Source organism: Archocentrus centrarchus, chromosome 21, assembly GCF_007364275.1.
Source record: "Archocentrus centrarchus isolate MPI-CPG fArcCen1 chromosome 21, fArcCen1, whole genome shotgun sequence".
Taxonomy (NCBI): Eukaryota; Metazoa; Chordata; class Actinopteri; order Cichliformes; family Cichlidae; genus Archocentrus; species Archocentrus centrarchus.
Window position 1 is genome coordinate 28491305 of NC_044366.1, and position 20545 is coordinate 28511849.

At 38.3% G+C, this 20545-nt stretch overlaps 2 protein-coding genes across 2 annotated transcripts in view; both read left to right on the plus strand.

The window, feature by feature from the left end:
* Nucleotides 1-20545, plus strand: part of mphosph8 (M-phase phosphoprotein 8) — a 28968-nt gene that overhangs the window by 3975 nt on the left and 4448 nt on the right. The window contains exons 5-13 of the mRNA XM_030757768.1: nucleotides 1827-2075; nucleotides 2376-2498; nucleotides 4206-4294; nucleotides 15808-15948; nucleotides 16112-16198; nucleotides 16462-16616; nucleotides 16839-16990; nucleotides 18544-18668; nucleotides 19006-19089. Coding sequence (XP_030613628.1) covers nucleotides 1827-2075; nucleotides 2376-2498; nucleotides 4206-4294; nucleotides 15808-15948; nucleotides 16112-16198; nucleotides 16462-16616; nucleotides 16839-16990; nucleotides 18544-18668; nucleotides 19006-19089 — 1205 coding nt within the window. The remainder of the gene's footprint in view (nucleotides 1-1826; nucleotides 2076-2375; nucleotides 2499-4205; nucleotides 4295-15807; nucleotides 15949-16111; nucleotides 16199-16461; nucleotides 16617-16838; nucleotides 16991-18543; nucleotides 18669-19005; nucleotides 19090-20545) is intronic.
* On the plus strand, nucleotides 8701-10782 carry LOC115800422 (uncharacterized). The gene is made up of 2 exons (XM_030757769.1): nucleotides 8701-8898; nucleotides 9251-10782. The coding sequence occupies exons 1-2, from the start codon at nucleotides 8730-8732 to the stop codon at nucleotides 10567-10569; spliced, it is 1488 nt and encodes a 495-aa protein (XP_030613629.1). The 5' UTR covers nucleotides 8701-8729; the 3' UTR covers nucleotides 10570-10782.

Genomic DNA, 20545 nt, shown 5'->3' on the forward strand with positions numbered 1-20545 from the left:
AGTCAGATGCTCCTCTGAAAAAAGCAGCCTCCAAAAATTGAGCTCTTAGGCCAAGAGGGTTACTGCCCTACAGTCAGACTCCAGTAACAACTCTATCTTCCAGGGGCCTGTAATGTAAAGCAGGAATCTTTGTAAAAATTAAAAAAAAAACTTCTAGAAGGATTAATCAGGAAACAGGGTGCCTGTTTTATATTTATTCTTTATTTGCACCCAAACCATTAAATACCACTGGTGCTGCAGCTGACTGAAGTTAAAATTGCCTTAAGTACATATAAACATTGATTGAATGGAATAAAAACTATAATCTGTCAGGTTCTCCCCGTCTTAATGACACGGCTCTTAAGTTACACAGTCAGCATTCTTGCCGACTTTAACTTCTGACTTCAAATAGTGTAAACTTCATTAATATAGTAACGCTTTTCCTGCTCCAGTCTCACTGTACATTCTGTATAATGACAAATAAAGGCATTCTATTCTATTTCCCAGTCTTACTGATCAAAGCACATTCAAACAGTACCCAGTACAGTACCTTCACACACACACTTTTATCTGCAGCTGCTGTGTTGCTTTCAGCCTCTGTTCTGTGTTAAATATTATTATCGTTGTAAAACCGGCTGCTCTGCTGTCAGCAGACTGATCCATGTTTGTGGGCTGGTCCTATGGTGCCAGCAGCATCCCTTTTATGTGAACACGCTCATACCTAGAATAGGAGTCCCTATCCCTGGGTTGAAAACCACCTTCGTGTGAACAGTTTGTGGGATTGCTGGTATTAGTGTGAGTGAAGCCAGCTGAGGAAAGACATCCTGGGTATGTTAAACTGTCTTCGTAGCTCAGGCCCCAGGTGAAAGCAGATTACTGAAGTGTAGACATAGAGCTATCATAGATTACGGTATGCAAAAACAAAGTCTAGCTGTCATTGCATGTTTAACCCCTGTTCCTGCCCCTAGTGTGTGATGCCAAAGAAAAAGGTCTTAAGTTATGTAATATTTTGTCATTTTAAAAAAGTGTCATCAACCTCTCGTTGCATTTTAAAGTAAATTTAACACATTCCTTAACCACCAAAATATCATTTAGTCTCTTTAAGGGCATGACATGCAAGAACAAAAATGTTTTTTCTTTAAAGCCCAGTATGTCAGTCAATTTTTTAATCTGTCAAACAACCAAAAGATATTTATTATTGTGTATTTTACATAGTTTTTCTGCTGACCAGTACTGAAGACAAATTATGTCAAGAATATGGTCGTGGAGATTGGTAACGATCTCAGGAATTGACGATGGTCAGAGTAGTCACAAATAGCTATGTTTAGCTCATTTATTATTAAATTTAATGTGCCACGCTGTACTTCCAGGAAATCCTGTAGAGACTCACCCAAAACTCAAAGCTGTCCTTGCTGCTGTGGGGGCTACTACACAGTTCTTTTTGTAAATTGAAGTTTTAGATTTTTTTTTTTTCCCCCTAATATGGGCAAAGGTTTCTGAAAGTATGACTTCATTCTTGACATTGGTAAAGAAAAACGTTAGTGTAGTTTATGTAAAATGGCCATTTCAACTGTTCAGAACAAAATGTGCAACATAATAAAGGGTGCAAAGTGTGAAGTGGCCTGATGGCAAAGAAACTGTTTAATCGCATCCATCCATTTTATTTAAACCAATCAGCCAAAGTATAATGCTGACAGGTAAAGTAACTATTGCATTACAATACAGTATTATGCCGGGGAGTCATGTTGATGTTACTTTGAAATGTACCACATCTGAACATCTAAACAAGGTCTTTATGATACATAGTGCATAAAGTATGTTGTCTTGTCTGTCCCCCTCCGTTTCAGTTCCCAGACCTGGTCAGAGTTACGGCTTCAGCCTGGATAGTGATGAAAGAGAAGAGGAGTCTACGGCAAAACTGAGGCCTGGAGATGATTCCCGGGAACGGAGGGATAGGCCAGAGGAGCCACAGCGGCAAAGCTGGGATCGGAGAACCCCTACTGATGATAGGAGGAAGAAAAGGGAGGACAGTGAACCTAGACTCTTTATGGCATGTGATGATACCCAGGACCCATCAGAGGGCACTGACAAATCTGGTATGTTTCTGATTGGCTGGACAAATGCCTCCAACGATCATATCATTAGCCTAATAGCATAATTGCCTAAGTCATATTTTGGCATATTTTGAGATACCTACCTAATTCTACTCTGCTAACAGTGTAGCTTCATTTAGATAGATAGATTATTCTTTCTCATCTGATTAAACTATTTCCTCTGCACATTTCACTTGTCAAATGTGTTGATTTTAGTTTCAGAGGGAATAAGATTTAATTTCAGTTTTGTTTTCAAGGCTTTGACTGTCCAGTTGATGATCTCTGCATTGTGTGTTTTTACAGACAAGGGGCAGGCCACTTTGAGTCTAGGAATGGATCTCAACCTGGACTGGATGACTCTGGATGATTTCCAGAAACATCTTAACGGCGAGGATGAGATCCTGTCAGGTCCACCATTGTCACCAAGTGAGTATTTCCTTTTGTTCATCAGACACTTGACTATCACATGAGTCTTGGTATTTAGAAGCGTTGTGCTTTTAGTGCGAACAAGCCATGAGAAAACCACAAATTGTTTACCATCCAAATGATTCAGTCTGAGTGAATGACTAATTTGCAAGAAAATAAAAACAAAACTAGTAAAGAGAGGAATTTAAATGTAAATACTGAAACAGTGTTTCATAAAATGAGCACGAAATCTACACTATATTGCTAAAAGTATTTACTCACCCATCCACATAATTGAATTTGAGGTGTTCCAGTCATTTCCATGGCCACAGGTGTATAAACCAAGCACCTAGGCATGCAGACTGCTTCTACAAGTAGCATTTGTAAAAGAATGGGTCGCTCTCAGGAGTTCAGTGAATTCCAGCATGGTACCGTGATAGGATGCCACTAGGGATGTGCGCAACTAGAGGTCTAATCGTCGCTATTGTCACCAGTTGGTACCTGACATACTAGTCGGTTAGCCGTATTATTAAGGTTTTAATTGATACCCTGTGCCGGTAAATGTTTGTCCTAACTTTTATGCAGCAATCTGCCACCAGATGGAGCTGCAGCCCTGACATTGTTATAGAAAAATGCCATAACTCTGTTAATCTTGGCCTGATACTTTTATTAGGTCTAATATTGTTAGTTATTTTTGAAGTTTTACAATGTAACCTGAGGCGGCCCTCCATAGAAACACCCTTCCTTCCCTGCATTTCAAGCTACTTCCCCCAAGTTTGTACAAAGAAGCGAAAAAACTAGAGGGAAATGTGTTTGCACCTTTAAAAAAAAAAAAAAAAAAACTGACCACAGCAAAGAGTAGGACCCAGGAAGGAAAAAAGTCCCAGCATTTTATATTTCTGTTGGCAGCACTGCATGTAAAACACCGGGACATGACCGAAAGGTAATAAACACATGCAACGCACCTACACAAGCATAAACGCCGGCAACAACATTGGCCACTTATGTGGGTTATGTCGTAGCTCTACATAGATGCAGCACTGAAGTCTGAATCAGGGGTAGGCTGAGGGAGAGGGAGGCTTCACTGCTCAGGATGCTGTGCACCAATCCCGGATAAGCGGAAGAATATGGATGGGTGTTTGTATTGTATTGTTTGGATGTGTATAATGAATTGTAGAACAACTAGCATCGTTCATAATGCACGGCACAATGCGCCACACTTTTAAGTTGCAATTTATTTGTTTTTCGAATGTTATTTTCTCAGTCAGTGACATTGTTTGCAGTAATGTGCTTTCATATAACATAAATTTATTTTAAGGTTCTTTTTCTTTGTTGTTTGGTGTATAACATGCAGTGTTAATAATGCGCCAACATGACTGCGCACCAGTGCACAAAGCAGGTCCATAAAGACATGGATGAGCAGGTTTGGTGTGGAAGAACTTGACTGGCCTGCACAGAGTCCTGACCTCAACCTGATAGAACATGAATTAGAGAGGAGACTGTGAGCCAGGCTTTCTCATCCAACATCAGTGTCTGACCTCACAAATGTGCTTCTTGAATACTGGTCAAAAATTCCCATAAACACTCCTAAACCTTGTGGAAAGCCTTCTCAGAAGAGTTATAGCTGCAATGGGTGGGCTGGCATCACCCTACAGATTAAGAATGACATTATTGTATGTGACGTACACTTTCTCTGAACTTCATTTGTCCCTAACCTGTTTCTTTCAGATGAGTTGCGAGATGCTGTAAAAAGTGGAGATTACATGGCTGTAAAATTGGCGCTTAATTCCAAAGAGGACTACAATCTGGACCAAGAGGTATGTTCTAATACCCATCATCCACCTAGCTTATTTTTATTTCCTGGCTAGTTTGTGTCCTACTTCTGGTTTAAAAATTTAGTTTTGATTTTTTTTTTTTTTTTTTTTTTTTTTTTAAATATATCACAAGACTTTCTAAGTGCTCAAATCAAGACAAATGCATTTTAAAAATTCCACAGCTTGCACCTTGGTTGCCCCTAGTGTGTTTTGTGTGTGTGTTTGGGAGTGATTGTACTGTTGTGAAAAATAATATTGATTCAATTGATGACTATCCATCACGCAATGCCAGTCACATATATGACACTAATAGGAATGAATACTTCCCCTATAGTTCCCCTGAGTTACACATGCATAAATTAGCATTGCATTAAAATTCCACACTGAAGAACCACTGCTGTAAATAAATGGAAAACATTAGACAAACATTGGTAAAAGCTTATTTGACATGTTTAACAATGGTTTACATATAAACTGATTTCAGCTTTGTTGAGCACAATCTTTATACTTCTTACAAAAGTATCATGAAGGTATTTGTTATATAACTGGTGCTTATAAACTAATGATTTTCTGTATCAGATACAATAATAGGTTTGTGACTTTATAAAATTTGGCACTTAAAATTCTTTGGAATGTTTTAATGATTTTGCTCAAGTAAAAACAGTAAAAGAAACTACCAAGGAGATAATTTGAAAAAATGGTTACGTATATCGCTTTTAGATGGAAGAACAATTTTATTTTTCAAAATTGTGCTCCATGTAATCTGTTTCTTCAAGATCTGCATCCAAAGACTTTTTAATGTCTACTAATAATTCCACACGTCAAGATGTTTTCTTTTTTCAACTCTAAGGCACGTTCTGCGACAAAGCAGGTAAGAATGTGGCTTCGTTCTTTTTTTTTTTTTTTACATGAAAATCTATATATAACTTGTTAAGAAATGTTAATGTAATAGTTTAAATTCATTCAGTCTGATTATAAGTTGTATAGCAAAACCTACACTATTGTAATTTGTAGATTTTTAAAGTTAAATTCTATTTAACCTGAGCTACAGTATTACAGTAGAAAGAATATGTAAGAAGTGGCTAGAATTGCTGCCTAGTTTTGTAGATGTTATTATATTAACTTTAATTGCTAGCTCTTGTCAGCAAGTTCAGAAGCCTTTTTATTTCATTTACCATATTAATAAAAGTCTCAGTAGGACAAATAGAGCCATAATTGTAATTCTAAATAAATTATTAGCAGTGTCTTTGTTATGTATGAAAGTTTTAGTCACACTTGTGTAGAAGAACTATAAAGTAGGATTTTATGTGGTTAATATGTTGGTGCATGCCATTCTGTCTACCACCAGCCTGTACTTTTTTGATTTCTGAAATGGATCTTGAATTTTTTGTTGATTGAATATTGGGTTCAAATTACCATTCGTTGCTATATAAATTGTAATGTGTGCACCTTAGAGACTGTGATATCATCTTGCATTGCAGTTAACAAGCCAGTGAATGAAAACACTGAAGACATGAAGCACTTGGACAAGATGAACCCTTTGAAGCAGGTACATAATGTATGCTTTCAGAATCTGTATCATCGCCATTACCATTGCACAGTGTGTGCAGCATGCACCTGTAGCTACCATATATTATGTTTTTTAAACAAAAAATTGAAAGCATAGATGAAAAAAATTTCCAGCTCGTTGATATGTGAAGGGCTGGACATGGCATTCCCATGTTTTACATTTGTGCCTTGCCTGGTCCTGAAGACATGATGTGCTAGATTACCAGTAAGCTCTGTAAAAACACTGGTATGCTCAGCCAAAATCTACCTTTGTTTAATTTTAAACAAAGAATATGGGTCTAGTGTCAGTGCATATTCTGTTCTCTTCATGTAGCATTTCATCAAACACCCCATTACTACATATACTTGGTTAGACATTTATGATGTTAAAACATTGCTTGATCCAATAAAGCCATTAATTGTACTTGAATGGGTCATATGTGGTTTTTGTACTGGAGACTTGAGGTGTCAGGAGGGGGGTTTTGATACCGAAGCTTGGATAAAAAGTGGCCATCACATTGACTTTTGTTTGAATGAGCCTGGATCTTGGTTGGGGCAGTGCCAAGGTGCTGATGTGCTAAAACAGGATTATAAAAATGTATCAATAATTAAAAAACAAAACAAAAACAAAACCACTTAACGAAAATTTTAAAAAAATTAAAGCGTCCCCTTCCACACTTATTCCCTGAAGTCTGTGTTTTAAGTTTACCAAAATTATTCATAGAATCTGATTTGGCTGTGAGTCTTACATATACTTGTTCTTTTACAGGCGTGTACTATTGGTGAGAAGAGGTCATTTGAAGGAGAGAGGAACTTGATTGAAGAGAGAAGTTAGAGTGATGCTCTTAAATTCACTTCTAACACTGACAGTGCAAGAAATGAAGAGGGTACTGCAAAAGAAAATACCCCACAAGATTTGGATGATCAAAAAAATGATGATGATGATATAACTGAATCAAAAAACACAGCATTTGGTTCACCTACCGAGCAGAAAAGTCAAGGAAAGGAAGACCAAAAGGACAAAGATGAGACATCAGCTGACTCAAAGGGAGGTTTGTCAAAAAAAATGTGCTTGAATGTTGATCATTCAGATCATATCAGAAATGGAGAAGGGGAGGTGTCAAAGGGGGATAATGAAACCGAACAAAAGGATATATCTAACAAACAAAACTCCCCCAAACAAGCCAGTGACCTAGGTGATGGGGTAAAGGATGTAGGAGCAGGTAATTCAGATAGAACACATCAGGTTCTGTCTACGTCAATTATGAAAGAGATGGTTAAAACACGATTCCGGCGCCGCACAAAAACTGTGGAGAACAGAGAACCAACGAGATCAAGTCTAAGAACTTGTAAGAAAGTGCTTCAAACAACACCTAGCATAGTGGATGAAGAGAAGAAAGAGTCATGTAAGAAACACTTTTGTTTATACTGCAAAATGACTTTCAGTCAACTTGCAAAGCACTTGGAAAGGAAACACGCAGAGGAAACAGATGTTGCCCATGCAATTCACTTTCCAAAAGGTTCCAAAGTCAGACAAATTTTGCTTGATCAAATTCGCAATAAGGGAGATTATGAACATAATTGTCAAGTTCTTAAGAGTGGTGATGGGGAAATTGTGACTAAGAAACAGGTAAAGAAACCCAGCATATCTGTTCGTGACTTCCTACCTTGCCAGCATTGTTTTGCGTTTTATCGCAAAACAGATTTATGGAGGCACGAAAGGTCATGTAAGGCCAGAAAGGGAGAAGAGAAATCATCTGAAGGAGCAAAAAGAACAAGAGGTCACAGTGCTGCCTCCCGGCTGCTTCCAATGTCGGAGTTCTTAACTGGAGGCTGTGAGGAAATCATCCATATCATGCATCAAGATGACATCTCAAGGCATATCAGAAATGACCCACTTATTTGTAAATATGGCAATGCATTGTCTGCTAAGTATGACCATGACAAGTCTCAATTTGCTTACATTGCACAGAAAATGAGGGAGCTGGGTAGATTTGTTCTTGCTGTAAATGAACTGGACAAGAGTGTGAAGTACTTGCATGAAGTATGTCTACCATCCCGATTCGAATTAGCCGTTGAAGGAGTCAAAAAGGTTAGTGGATTTGACCCCAGTTCCAGTAAGTTTAAAACCATTTCCCTTGTCTCGAAGATTGGATACTCTTTGAAACGAGCTGCCGAAATTGCTTTTGGGGAGAGTCGCATGACGGAGGACAGTGAATCAGAAAGTGAAGTGAAAAAATTCATCCAACTTCTTGATACAAAATGGAGTGAGAGTTTTTCTCGCAAAACGCTCACCTACTCTCTAAAACAAGAAGTCAAGAAAGTGGAAGTAGACAAATCAACTATGACAGAAGATTTGATGAAACTTCACAGGTTTATCACAGCAGAAGGAGATGAAGCCAGGAAGGAGCTCAAAGAAAGTCCTAGTTTGTCAACATGGAAAAAGCTCAGTGAAGCAACTTTAGCAGATGTCTGTCTGTTCAACAGAGGGAGGGTGGGAAATATCGGTAGACTGCTTTTGCAAACTTACATTCAGAGAAAGAGCAAGGGAACATTTATGCTCGCTACAGATCAAATAAGGAAAAGCACGAAATTGGAGTTGGAACTTGGTTCAACTTTAACCAGATTGGAACTAGAAGGTCAGTATGGAAGGAACATGCTGGTTCTTCTAACAGAACGGATGGTTTTGTCTATTGACTTGCTTGTTGAAAATAGAGAGCGAGCAGGTGTGTCAAAAACAAACCCATACCTTTTTGCACGGACTGAAGGTCCATCATTCATCCGAGCGTTGGATTGTTTCCGACGGGCTGCAATGGAATGTGGAGTTAAAAACCCAGAAGCACTTCTTTCCTCATCACTAAGAGAGCAAATTGCCAGCTGCTGGCAGCTAATGAGCCTCAGTGAATGCGAACTGGATCGAGTGGCCAGGCTATTGGGAAAGAGCAGCCAGGAGTGTTACAGGCTCTTAAAAAATGCATCCCAGCTTGAGGAAGTGAGCAAACAACTGCTGAAGATGGATCGAACACTGCCATCAATTCCAGTCAGCAGTACAAAAGATGGTGAGTACCTTTTTGTTTTGTCCAGATATAACTGACATCTCACAAAAATCCTCTAAGTTTCTTTGTTCTTGAACTTAGTCCTCTATTACAAGGTCTTCATCAGAAATTTTCCCACTTTTAATGAAGCAGTAGATGTTTAAATAACCCATTTTCAGATCCCTTTTAGGACTTCACAAGACAATCTTCGCTTATAGTTTGATGTTGCGAAAAGCAGAAAGTTGTCTTTAAAACATCAGAATATATGAATATGATTTCTTTAATCTTAACCCGTTGAAATTGTTTAAACTACAGTTTAAATTGGACAGATATTTTATCTCCTGCATAACAGTGATTCTCAACACTGTCATTTTAGGAACTGTACAGAAGTCTGCTTTAAAGAGAAGACCTTGGAGTGAGAAGGAGCAGGCTGCAGTGAAGCGTTACTTAAGTGAATTTATCACAAGGATGAAGGTTCCAGGCAAAAAGGAGTGCAATGCTTGCATAGCTGCTGAACCAGATCTTGGAGGAAGATCTTGGACAGACGTTAAAAACTATGTACACAACACACTACAGACAATACGTAGGAGAAACAACCAACAGAAGTCTGAGGGGAACCTAAATGTTTTGAATCCAAAGAGATCAAAAGCTGGAGTCCAAACCGTAAAGTCAAATTTGGAAGATACAAGCACTGTGTGTACTATGACAACCGTCCACCCAGATATCTTAACAGAAAGTTCAGGTTGTTGTATGACAATACAACCACCACCAGCAGCCAACCTGGGAGACACATCACCATTCTCCCAAGAGATCACTTCAACTTATGTATCCCTCTGCTCATCTAGTACAAACCTGGTCCATACAAGTCAGTCATTGATTTCTGCTTTCACACCATTGAATGCTACTGATACACAGGTTGTTCCTACATTTACTCCACACAACACTACAAATGCTCTAATGCCTCCACCATACACCTCAGAAAACAGCAGAATTATGCCAATGTCTCCTTCATATACACAGAATTCTGCAAATATGCCACCTCCTTCTGTGTATGCACCACAGGACACTACAACTTCATCAATGATTCCTTCTTTTACCTCTCTTAATACTCCAAGTACCTCAATGGTTCCTACATTCACACAGTTAAATAGTCCAAGTTCTCCAATGGTCAATGCATTTGCAACACTAAATGATAGAAGCAGGCCTATCATGTCTTCGTTTACACCTCTGAATCATTCAAGTTCACCACCTTACCCCTTAAGCCCACCTAAGGCCCCTGCAGCTGCACAGGTTGTCCCAACAATCCATGGACCCAGTGTTTCTGACAGAAGACCAGTGGTACAAGAAAGTGCACCTATGTCTTCTGCAGGAAGACAGAGTAATCCAGCTGCAAAGCCTCAAAAGAGAAACAAAAGGTTGTGGAGTGAGGAAGAACAGGCAGCAGTGAGGCGTCAGCTTGGAGACTTCTGTAAGCTGGTGAAAGTGCCAGGCAAAAAGGACTGTGATGCATGTTTAGCTGCTGAACCTGCTCTAAGCAGCCGAACATGGAGGGAGGTCAAATATTTTGTGCATAACTCAATTCAGTCACTCAAAAGAAGAGGTCATACTGTCGCATCCAAACAAAGTGGAGGACAGGATCCAGAGACTCATAATTCAAACCCTGAATGGGATGGTCCCGTTTATCTGTCCCTGTAAATGTTAATTATTGGACATTCAAGATAACAGTACATTATTGGAGAGATTTTAGACATGAGAGGGCCATGGCTTTACCTCGGTTTGAATGGGGTGTAAAAATTAAACCGTTGGGAATTATTGTAACATGCTGTCATTCAGTCTTTGTCTCAGTAGCAATGACATATTTGCAGGCAGCCCTTTTATTCTTCAAGTTAAAGACCCCAGAGTATTCTGGATCAAGTCCAAGTATCAACTAAGTTATTGGTTGCACAAATATACACTAAATGGGTGGAATTAAGGATGTGTGTACTAGGGTTTAATATTTTTCCCGAAAATGACATGAATCAAATCCCGGGAAATGACGAGCCATTTCCCGGGAATCCCGGGAAAAAGTTTATTTATTTTTTTATTTTAATTAGGCCTTCTGTAGCCTGTGTCGGCCTTAACCTATTGTGATATTGTAGAGGTAGCTTTCCAGCTATGTCCTGTTATGCCCAGTAGGGGGTAACGTCGGCTTGATTAACGCAATAAAACCTACATCTCGACATTCGAGTGCTCGAGCTATGCGGTGTTGTATCGTTCCTCAACACTCCCTTAACAAATATAATTAGAATATTCCTCCATTGTACATGGAATTATACCAAGATATTTTACAACTGCTGGTGCAAAACAATACGGTTCATCTCCACAGCATTGATAAAGGCTCAGCCACGCTGTCGTGGCGACATCTGTTGCACTATATCTCCACCAGTGGAACGCTGTAATAGTCATTGAAAAGTTAACTACCGTACTACACTATAATATGGCATAACACAGGGCCTTGAGTAATGCACTACGACTTGGTCATTGCCATTCTGGCAACAACAAATTTATAACACCGTGTCTGAGGGTTAAAGTAGGTTCGCTGTGAATCGTCTATTGAAAAACTGGCCGATCCTTATAGCCTAAAAAATATACATTTTCCTCAACTCCATTTTAAAAGCGAAATATGTTAAAGCAATCTATTTCATGATAATTTCTTCACCCATTAGGCCCGTATCCTAATTCATGATTGTTAGTAAGCGGCTGCAAACGAGGAAAAGAAACACTCGAAGTTAAACAGATATTTCTTTATTGTTCAGGGCAGGCATATTTTATAGGCTATATAATGCAATATAACAATATATAATAATATAAAATTATATAATACAAAATACCTTAGGGTAAACCCATTGCCTACGATTTCAACAAATTAAAGAGGAAAAAAGTACAACTGTGTAATACCTCTATTAAAACGCTTGAGATGAAGGCTGAAGCCTTAAACGGAGGCTGAACGTGCCTGAAATGAAGAGTAATGCTTTTCGCATTAAACGAACCCTTCTCTCAATATTTCCTTAAATTTAACTTTCTGAAACTTTCTTTTCTTTCTGAAAGTCAAATCGACGCGCGCGACTTTTTTCCCGGTTTCCCGTCTAACGTTTCCCGGGAAACGGGAAATGGTTCTGATCGCATTTCCCGGGAATCCCGGATCCCGGGATTAAACCCTAGTGTGTACTGTAGCTTTGGCTTATAAGGAGAAGATAGTGTTAGATAGGCTTAGAATGCATATCCTGTCAGGTTTCTAGGAAATGCTCTGATTGAGTTTTGTGATCATTTAGCAGACTTGTACCTCATTTTTGCCTCTATTCACAACTTTCCACTAGTGAAACCATTTTTTGGTGAGTAGTGCCACCCAAACATACTTTCATAATTTCAAACACTAGTTGTGAAAATCATAAAACCAGGAATTACTTGGGAATGCCACCTCCACCATGAACAGGGCAACCTATTTCTGAGCATAGATGGCCTCAGTAACGATGTTTCCGGTGGGATTTTTTTTTTTACCTGTCTGACATGTACCTATGCATGTCTTACTGCCTGTACTGATTTCAGTAGCATTTTTATGTATTTTGGTGATTAGAAATCAAAAATCTACCAGCAAATTTTTGCAGTAAATCCTTCCAACGTGATTAGATGCGAGTTTACTTGCTTTGCTGTGTACCCAAATGCCAAGCCCAAGTGTACTATATTCTTGCTTTAGCCAATAGCCTTTATTGTAGATAGCCTGCAGCAGTAATGGCATACCTTCTTTGCTGATAATAGAGAATTAGGAGCAGTGTGTATACCTATATATTAAATATAAATAACACTTTTTTTTTTCTTTGAAGACCCAGTTAATACTTGTCTATTATTATCATTTGTTTTGGTCTTGTTTTTGTTTTGTTTTTGTTTTTTTATCTTTAACAAGCTGCCTAAAAGATGTGTTGTATTTTTGTATAACCATACAGTGACTGTGTAGAAACATATTAGTATTTTATTTTATTCGATGTACTCTATTTTAGTTAAATTTGCATCATGTGCATTACTTCATTTTAGGTTTTTATTTTCTAGATGTTTATAACATTAATATCTGGTTGCTAAGAACAAATTGCCTTATGTCCTTTTTTTCTCTTTTTTTTTTTTTTTTTCTTTTTTCAACATTATATTCAAAATACAACATAGCACGTGTTCCTGGACAAAAAAAGCATTGTTGCTTGTAATCATTTTTTTAATATACTTTTAAAAAAAAAAAAGTACAGTACCAGACAGTGTGTCCAAACTTTTGACTGGTACTATATAGTTGTGTACCAGACAGTAGACAGAGGATGAGGAGTTTCTGATCCCCGTGGAAAGTGATAGTACCTAAAATGTTTACTTTTTATATTTCACGTTTCATTTTAAGTAGAAATTTGTGGCTTGTTTAGTTCAGCCTGCATTTGCTCACCTCAGACTGCTGGTTTACAGGCTCGGACATTGAACAAAGTTTTTACATTTCAGTTCAAAAATTGTTCAATTTATTGTTTCATTCACATTGGATATTCAACAGGAGATGTGGTGTAGATGATCTGTTATTTAGGTCAGTCGACTTTGTAGATGCCATCATCAGGACATTTGCAAAGGAAAATTTAATGTGCAGTCTTCAGTTTTTTTTTAACCATTTTTCTTTGAATTTAAAAGGAGAGGAATACAGAGGCAGACAGTGCCGCTGCTTATGTTCACATTTAAAAGCTTTTCTTTTAACCTCAGTAGTAGCTGTGGTGAACTGGTTTTGAGTAACCAGGGTTCACCCTTTCATACCAAAGCCATTAGTATTAGACATATAAACCCTGACTATGAGATGAGTTGCACAAGCAGGTTAAGATAGCCCATGTCCATGTGATTTCCATCAGGCTTTTCCTGTGTTACTGCCTCGTTAAAAGGGTACATCTGTGTTACAGTGTATAGTTACATATAATGCTGTTTGGAAGCTGAATCTGTAGATGGTATACAAATGATTGTTCAGACACTACCATTGTTGTTTAATGTTGCAAAACAAATGTTTTTCCCTTCGTAGAAGTTAGATTATTTTTTTATTGCTGTTGTATAAGCACACATTATGTGTTAGTCTTCATCTTGTAATTATCTTGCCCTCAGTTAATACTTCCTATCAAGTAATATAAGAAACTTATAAATTCTGCTTGTACAATAAAATGCTTCTTGGCTTAAAATTTGAAAACTGATAAAAAGTGTTAAATTATTTGCTTTTTTTCTGATTGCTAATCGAGACTCTTAGTGGGTGAAGGTTTGAGGTTTTGCTAAACAATTTATACGCTTGCTGACTGTTGAACTATGTTTAGGCACAAAGATGCTCCGATCAAAATTGGGGTGTTATGTGTAAAGTGACAGTGCTAAAATGTTGATGTTACACATGTTCACCATCAAAGCGTTGCTAAACAGCTGAAGCTGCTGGAAATCTGAGTGTGTGCATTTTGTCATAAAGTAATAAAATGCTGATTTGATGATAAAGCCGCAAAAAGGACAGAGAACAAATTTAGGACAAAATTTTATGGCAATTCTCAGCTTAAATGTTTATGCATAATTTGGTGCCTGTCTTTAGGACTGTCAGGCATACCTGATTGTTTTCTAAATGAGTTTTGTTGTTGTGAATACGGAATATTTATGTATTATTGCTGTCATGCAAAGATACAAAAAAGGTTCTCAATATCCTTATCCCTATATTTTATTTTTAAGGTTGAAACGGTAAGTGCTTCAAAAAAATTATTCAAGTAATATTCAAATAATCCCTATTTATGTGAAAACGTTCAACCAAAGATGTCATTAATATAATTTTTCAGTTTTGCTCAAGCAGGTATTGATATTAAGCTTTGTAGGATTTGAACTAGGCCTTCACCTTGATACTCCCTAACAGTGAGAGGATTTGATGTGAGAGGCATTTTGGTGCAGTTTGTCATTTTGCAAATTAGTTGTTCCAAGTATTACAGCTTCACCCTATGGTAAATGGACTTGTTCTTATATAGTGCTTTTCTACTCTAGCTCAGCACTCAATGCACTTTATACAACATGTTTGCATTTGCCCATTCACACCTATTAATTCAAGCCCTTCCTTCTACATCTAAGTGTTTACTAACAAACACACATTTACACTGACACACATTCCTTTTGGGAAAATGGCGTTCATCCCTCCAGTAGAGTTTCACATGTAGACTCACTGCTGTGGTGCATTAAAGATGCTGTGGAAGGACACTGTGTCACTAAACCTTACTAGGGTGCACACAGTGGGATTTATTGTCTGCCTATCTGCATGAGGTGAACTTCTGAACTAATATTAGTAGATATAAGATCCTGTCCTCTCAAAACCGTGCATATAAGCAGGTTAACCATGGATCATGAATTGGTATGTCACCTTTAAAAGCTGCCTGAGCTGAACAGAGTCTTCATTAAGTAGAACTGTAAACTGATAATACCAAAGAGCATAAAAGATAAAAATGGCCACTGTAATGTCATGCATTGATTAGTGAAGTCATGTTAATAAGCTCTGACTTGAGCATTTTTTTCCCCATTGTCATTTTGGTATTTTAAAACTGCACATGCCAAGGAAGGGGTGGATCTGACACTGACACTGAGGACACTTCCCTGTGTATACCCTGGATAATCCTCACTTCTGACTCTAATAAGGACCAAAATGAGCATGTGATTGAGCCTCTAAACTCATTAAAGTTTTTACAGAGGTCAAAGAGCAAAGGGCATCACATCGCAGTGTTGTGTACAACAGCCCCAAAAAGACTGCACATGGTAAATCATTTTTTAGGGATTTCCTCTCTTTAGCTGTAACACAGTGCAGTGGGCGAATTATGGAATCCACAGAAGATCATGTTGTTTTACAACCTTTGCTTATAATTTTGTCTATCCATTTGTCTGCAGGATGGCAGTTGTATGACCCTCACCATGCTGGCAGCAATAGGAGGACAGGATGACATCCTCAGGTTACTGATTAAAAAGGGGGTGAGAGTGAACAAACGACAGAAGAACGGCACCACAGCCCTGATGCATGCTGCCGAAAAGGTAACTACCTTTTATCCAAGTTGATGCTGGGGTCTTTACCTATACTGTGCATAAATGTTTAATACTAATTCCCAGTGAAAGTCAAACTAGTCAAGGACACTGAAATAAAAGAGATCTGCCACATTTGTGTATTTTATAAAGCTTCTTCTTTCTGTCATCCCAGAATTGTTTGACAACTGTTGCAATCCTGCTGGAGGCTGGGGCTTACGTCAATGCTCAGACGTTGAGTGGCGAGACAGCGCTGATGAAGGTAAAGCTACATTTCATACACAAACACTAACTTTCATGTTGGTTTTTGTCCAGAATAAATTCACATGTTCATTTTTAGATGAGCTTGGACCTGTTTAAAAATAAATAAATAAATTTGCAAGATTTGCACATTTTTTTCCTGCATCACCACATTTTCTATTCTACTATTGTTTGTAGGATAAAAATATTTAATGCACTTTAAGAACTCTTGTTCAGAGCCATTTACAGTTCTTGTTAGTGAGTGTTGGTTCTTCTTCACTTCAGGCATGCAAAAGAGGGAATGCTGATGTTGTGCGCCTCCTGCTGGAGTATGGAGCTGACTGCAACATCCTGTCCAAACACCAGAACACAGCTATGTACTTCGCCAAGCACAGCAACAACCTGACAGTGTGCGACCTCATCAAGGACCACATCAGCATGTGAGTGTTAACCACATCGTGGTTTTGATCAGTTTTGTGATGTGGTTTGGGAGCATGGCGTCTACAGTAATATTTGAAAGAGAGAGAGAGAACTTATATTTGGTTGATGTCCTCAAAGGGGATGTCAGAAAACTGTGCACTGCATTGCTAATACTGACCAGTATAAACCAGATAAATTTGGTTTCACGCCACTTTAAAACCTACTCCCGCTTTATGTTGCAGGCTGTCCAGCGTGGCGGAGGACACCATCCGAGCGTACTTTGAGTCTCGTCTGGTGCTGCTGGAGCCCGTCTTCCCTCTGGCGTGCCACAGGCTTTGTGAGGGTCCAGACTTCGCCATGGATTTTACCTTCAAGTCACAGCCACAACCAGAGGGTAAAATACAAATTTTTTCAATTTAATTTACATTCTCTGATGTGCAACTCTATCACCTCACTCGATGTGAGAGCTGTTTGCCTGGTTTTCTGTTGCAAAACAGATGTTATCAGATGAATACGTTGTTATCAAAAATATCGGTCCACATTGGTCCATGCTGCTCTCAGCTTGGTGAACACGCTGTTCTTATAATACCTTTGTGCTATTGACAAGCTGTTTTTACACATGCACTGCAGCACTGAACTTCTCTAGATGTTACAGACTGGATAAGAGGAGGAAGACATTAGACTGAAATTGTGAACGTGTCACCATGAAACTGCTCCAGTTGATAACTTGCATTAAGATTCTTCTTTGATTAAAATTATATTTTATGCAAATGAGGCAATTTATGTTACATTTTGTGCTGATTTGCATTTTGTTTTGTTTTTTTGTTTTTTTTTTTTGTTTTTTTTTACAAGAACAGAAATCGAAATGTTGATTCAAAATTTCTCCAACATTCAAGCAGAGAGGATTTTGGATCAGTCTTTTTTCTTTTCTTTTTTTAAGGAATAAAATGTTGAGTAAATCAGGTCCTGATCTTAAGTAAAAACCTTCAGGATATTTACACGAATAAAACTAGAAAGGTTGGAAACAGTAAAGATTTCTGACTCAGAGTAAAAGAAAAAACTCATGTTGAGGAAGCTGCCTTTGTACTGTGACATTTTTTACATATTTATTTGAAAAGACAATTTGCAAACTATACATATACCCTCACCTTTATAAGAAAATATTCAAAGATGAGGGGACTACAAAGGGGAAGGCAACACTATTAAATACCCTTGAGCTGCAATATATGAAAACAGTTCAACCTTTCCAGCAGCTTGGATTAAAAGGGATGTGAGCAGATGGTCATTGCTACCAATGAACATGCATGACTGAATAGATGTTGTAAAGATGAAGATAATACCCAGACCTGTGAAACGAAGTGGAAGTCAAATAAATATACCTTTCCAGTCCTTACTGGGTGATAAAATGCTTTTTTTTTAAAAAAAAAGGCCATTTGTGGGGAAAAAATAAACGGTTCATTACTGACATTAAAGCAAACGTTATTTTATAATCCATAGACCATATAATGCAAAGTCCAGTCGACATAAGGTGTTATGAAATAAAGGTGTAAATGTATATTTTGAACATTTTAGTAAAATTAGTCTAAAAAAAGATTTAAACTTTTGTTAACCTGCCAGTCCGCTAGTACCAGGTGTCTGATTGTGTTCTTGTGAGAAAAGCACTGGTTGTAGTTGTGAATTCACAGTGGGGACGTGGGCATCAAACATCCTACCTCCTGCACATCACTGGCCCAGGTAAGCAGCCTTCATATGAGAGAGGTTTAAGCAATGCATGTGTGAAAACAGCTTCAGACAGACAGCTGATCCTGACAGCAGAATCAGGTGAACGAAAATAAAAGCTGATATGGACCGAATGGGTCAAACATCAGTAGAACATTTTACCGCTGATGTCTTTGCTTTAGATTTGCATTCCAAGTGAAACGTTTTTATCGTCCCTGCTGTTTCCAGGTTCGGGCATCCTCCTCTTCATCTTCCACGCCAACTTCCTGAATGAGATCACAGCCAGGCTATGCGGTCCTTGCAGCGTTCACGCTGTGGTGCTCAATGACAAGTTCCAGCTGCCCATTTTCCTGGTGCGTTGAGGTTATGATTATACAACACTTGGTTAAAAACAAAATGTACCAAGTGGTTTATACAAAAACTAAATAAATAAATAAAACCTGAAAACTGTTTTAATCCCTCTGATTTTCATTTATTAAATCTTTTTTTGATGCAGTTCAAAGTGGCCGTTTCTCTGCAGCGCATGTTAACCTTTACTGATTGTCTCTCTTTACTGAAGCTTTTGCTGTTCCTGCAGCCATGTTTTAATATCACTGTTTGGATTTAATGTACTTTATTAAATCTTTTACATTTAGGGAAGTGTGCAGATTTTTGCTGATTCTTTTCCACTATTTGTGCTCAACCTTTCAGGATAGTCACTTCATCTACTCCTTCAGCCCGACTCCAGGCATCAACAAACTCTTCATTCGTCTTGCAGAGGCGCCAGCAGCCAAGGTGACACACATACAGTAACACACAAACACGTGCAACATCTTAGACAGGCATACAAAGGTCTCTGCTGCAAATCAGTCCATTATGAAATCTGATGAAATGTTTTTGAAATTGAGGCATTTTTTTGTTTTGCTTGTTTGTGTTTACCAGTAGCAGAACAAAGCATGTTCACAGTCTTAAAGCCAACCCAAATAAATAATGTACAAAGTTTTTACAGAAACCTTTCGAGCCTGAAAGGGTTCTATGCGTTCTTTGGTTTTTGGCTGAGGCTTCAATCTTAAGTTTAGCCTCTACCGCAAATAACAAAGTTTCCATGTTTGTGTCAGAGTTCATGTTGACAAGCATCCAGAATCATGTAACATTCTCCATCACGCTCTGACTCAGTTTCCACTGTTTAACAGCAAACTTTGGAAAAAAAACAAACAAGTGAGGAAATGTCAGTTTTTCCCATCTGTAATAAAAATGCATTAATTTTTATGTATATTGCACAAATTACTTTAATATTCAAAAAAAAATAAACCCATGTAGCTGAGTGGGGTTTATCTTTTTTAGTAATGATGGAAGACATGTTAAAGGATGAGGTCTGGGTCTGTCCATATGCTGCTCTCAATAACATTTGATCCAAAGCTCATTTGTCCCTAGAAGATATAAAATGGGTCACAGGTATATAGTTTAACTATAAGTGATTTCGTAAATCAACTGGATGCTGTAGATTGCATTTGCAGTCGTGTCCTGTTTATTCCCATTTCATTTCATTCTTTTCTTTAAACCATCGTTCAAAGCTGATTGGGAAACTCCAGTGTGCTGCATTGTTATCTGCTGACTTCCTAAATTTCATAATTTCCAGTACAGAATTGTTTCTTCAGTTTGTTTTCATCTGTTGTTCATGACATAATTTTGGTAGGAATTTGCATATTGATTATCTCTCTAATTGTTCTGCCGCAGAAATTCTTAACATAGCAAAATCTTCTATGTTGTGCCATTTGTTTGTGAATGAATGAATGGCACAACATAGAAGAGCCACCTCAACAGGACCAGACTCAGCAGTACATCTGCATCTGAAGGAGAAAGGGCACTCTTTTCAGGACAGTGCTGTCCTGAGCTCCCTCCCCAGGCGCCTCAACCCCCATTCACACCTTTGTTCCGGTGACCTCAATAGGTCCCCTGATACAATGAAGCGAAGTCCCAAATTGGTTTCACCCGAAACCACTGATTGTAATGACCCACGCCTCCTTTCACACCTTGGTGCATTTGATTATGCACAATAGAACAATAGAGGGTCATAACCACCTCCAGGGGACCAGGTCCACTGGGGTTTAAATACCTGGGTCTCTCCACCTTTTGGTTTGAGAACTGAAGAAGCCTTTCGAATGAGAGGTGAAACATCTACAAGAAACAAAAAGAAGTCCAGTCGCCCTTTTTTTTCAAGCTCCAGAGACAACCTGAAGGTGCTTTGAAA

What these genes read in the sequence shown, in the direction of transcription:
- LOC115800422 (XM_030757769.1), top strand. Translation starts at nt 8,730, where the DNA reads ATGAGCCTCAGTGAATGCGAACTGGATCGAGTGGCCAGGCTATTGGGA. An exon ending in AGTCAGCAGTACAAAAGATG is followed by an intron (nt 8,899 to 9,250) that starts GTGAGTACCTTT and finishes CTGTCATTTTAG; the next exon opens with GAACTGTACAGAAGTCTGCT.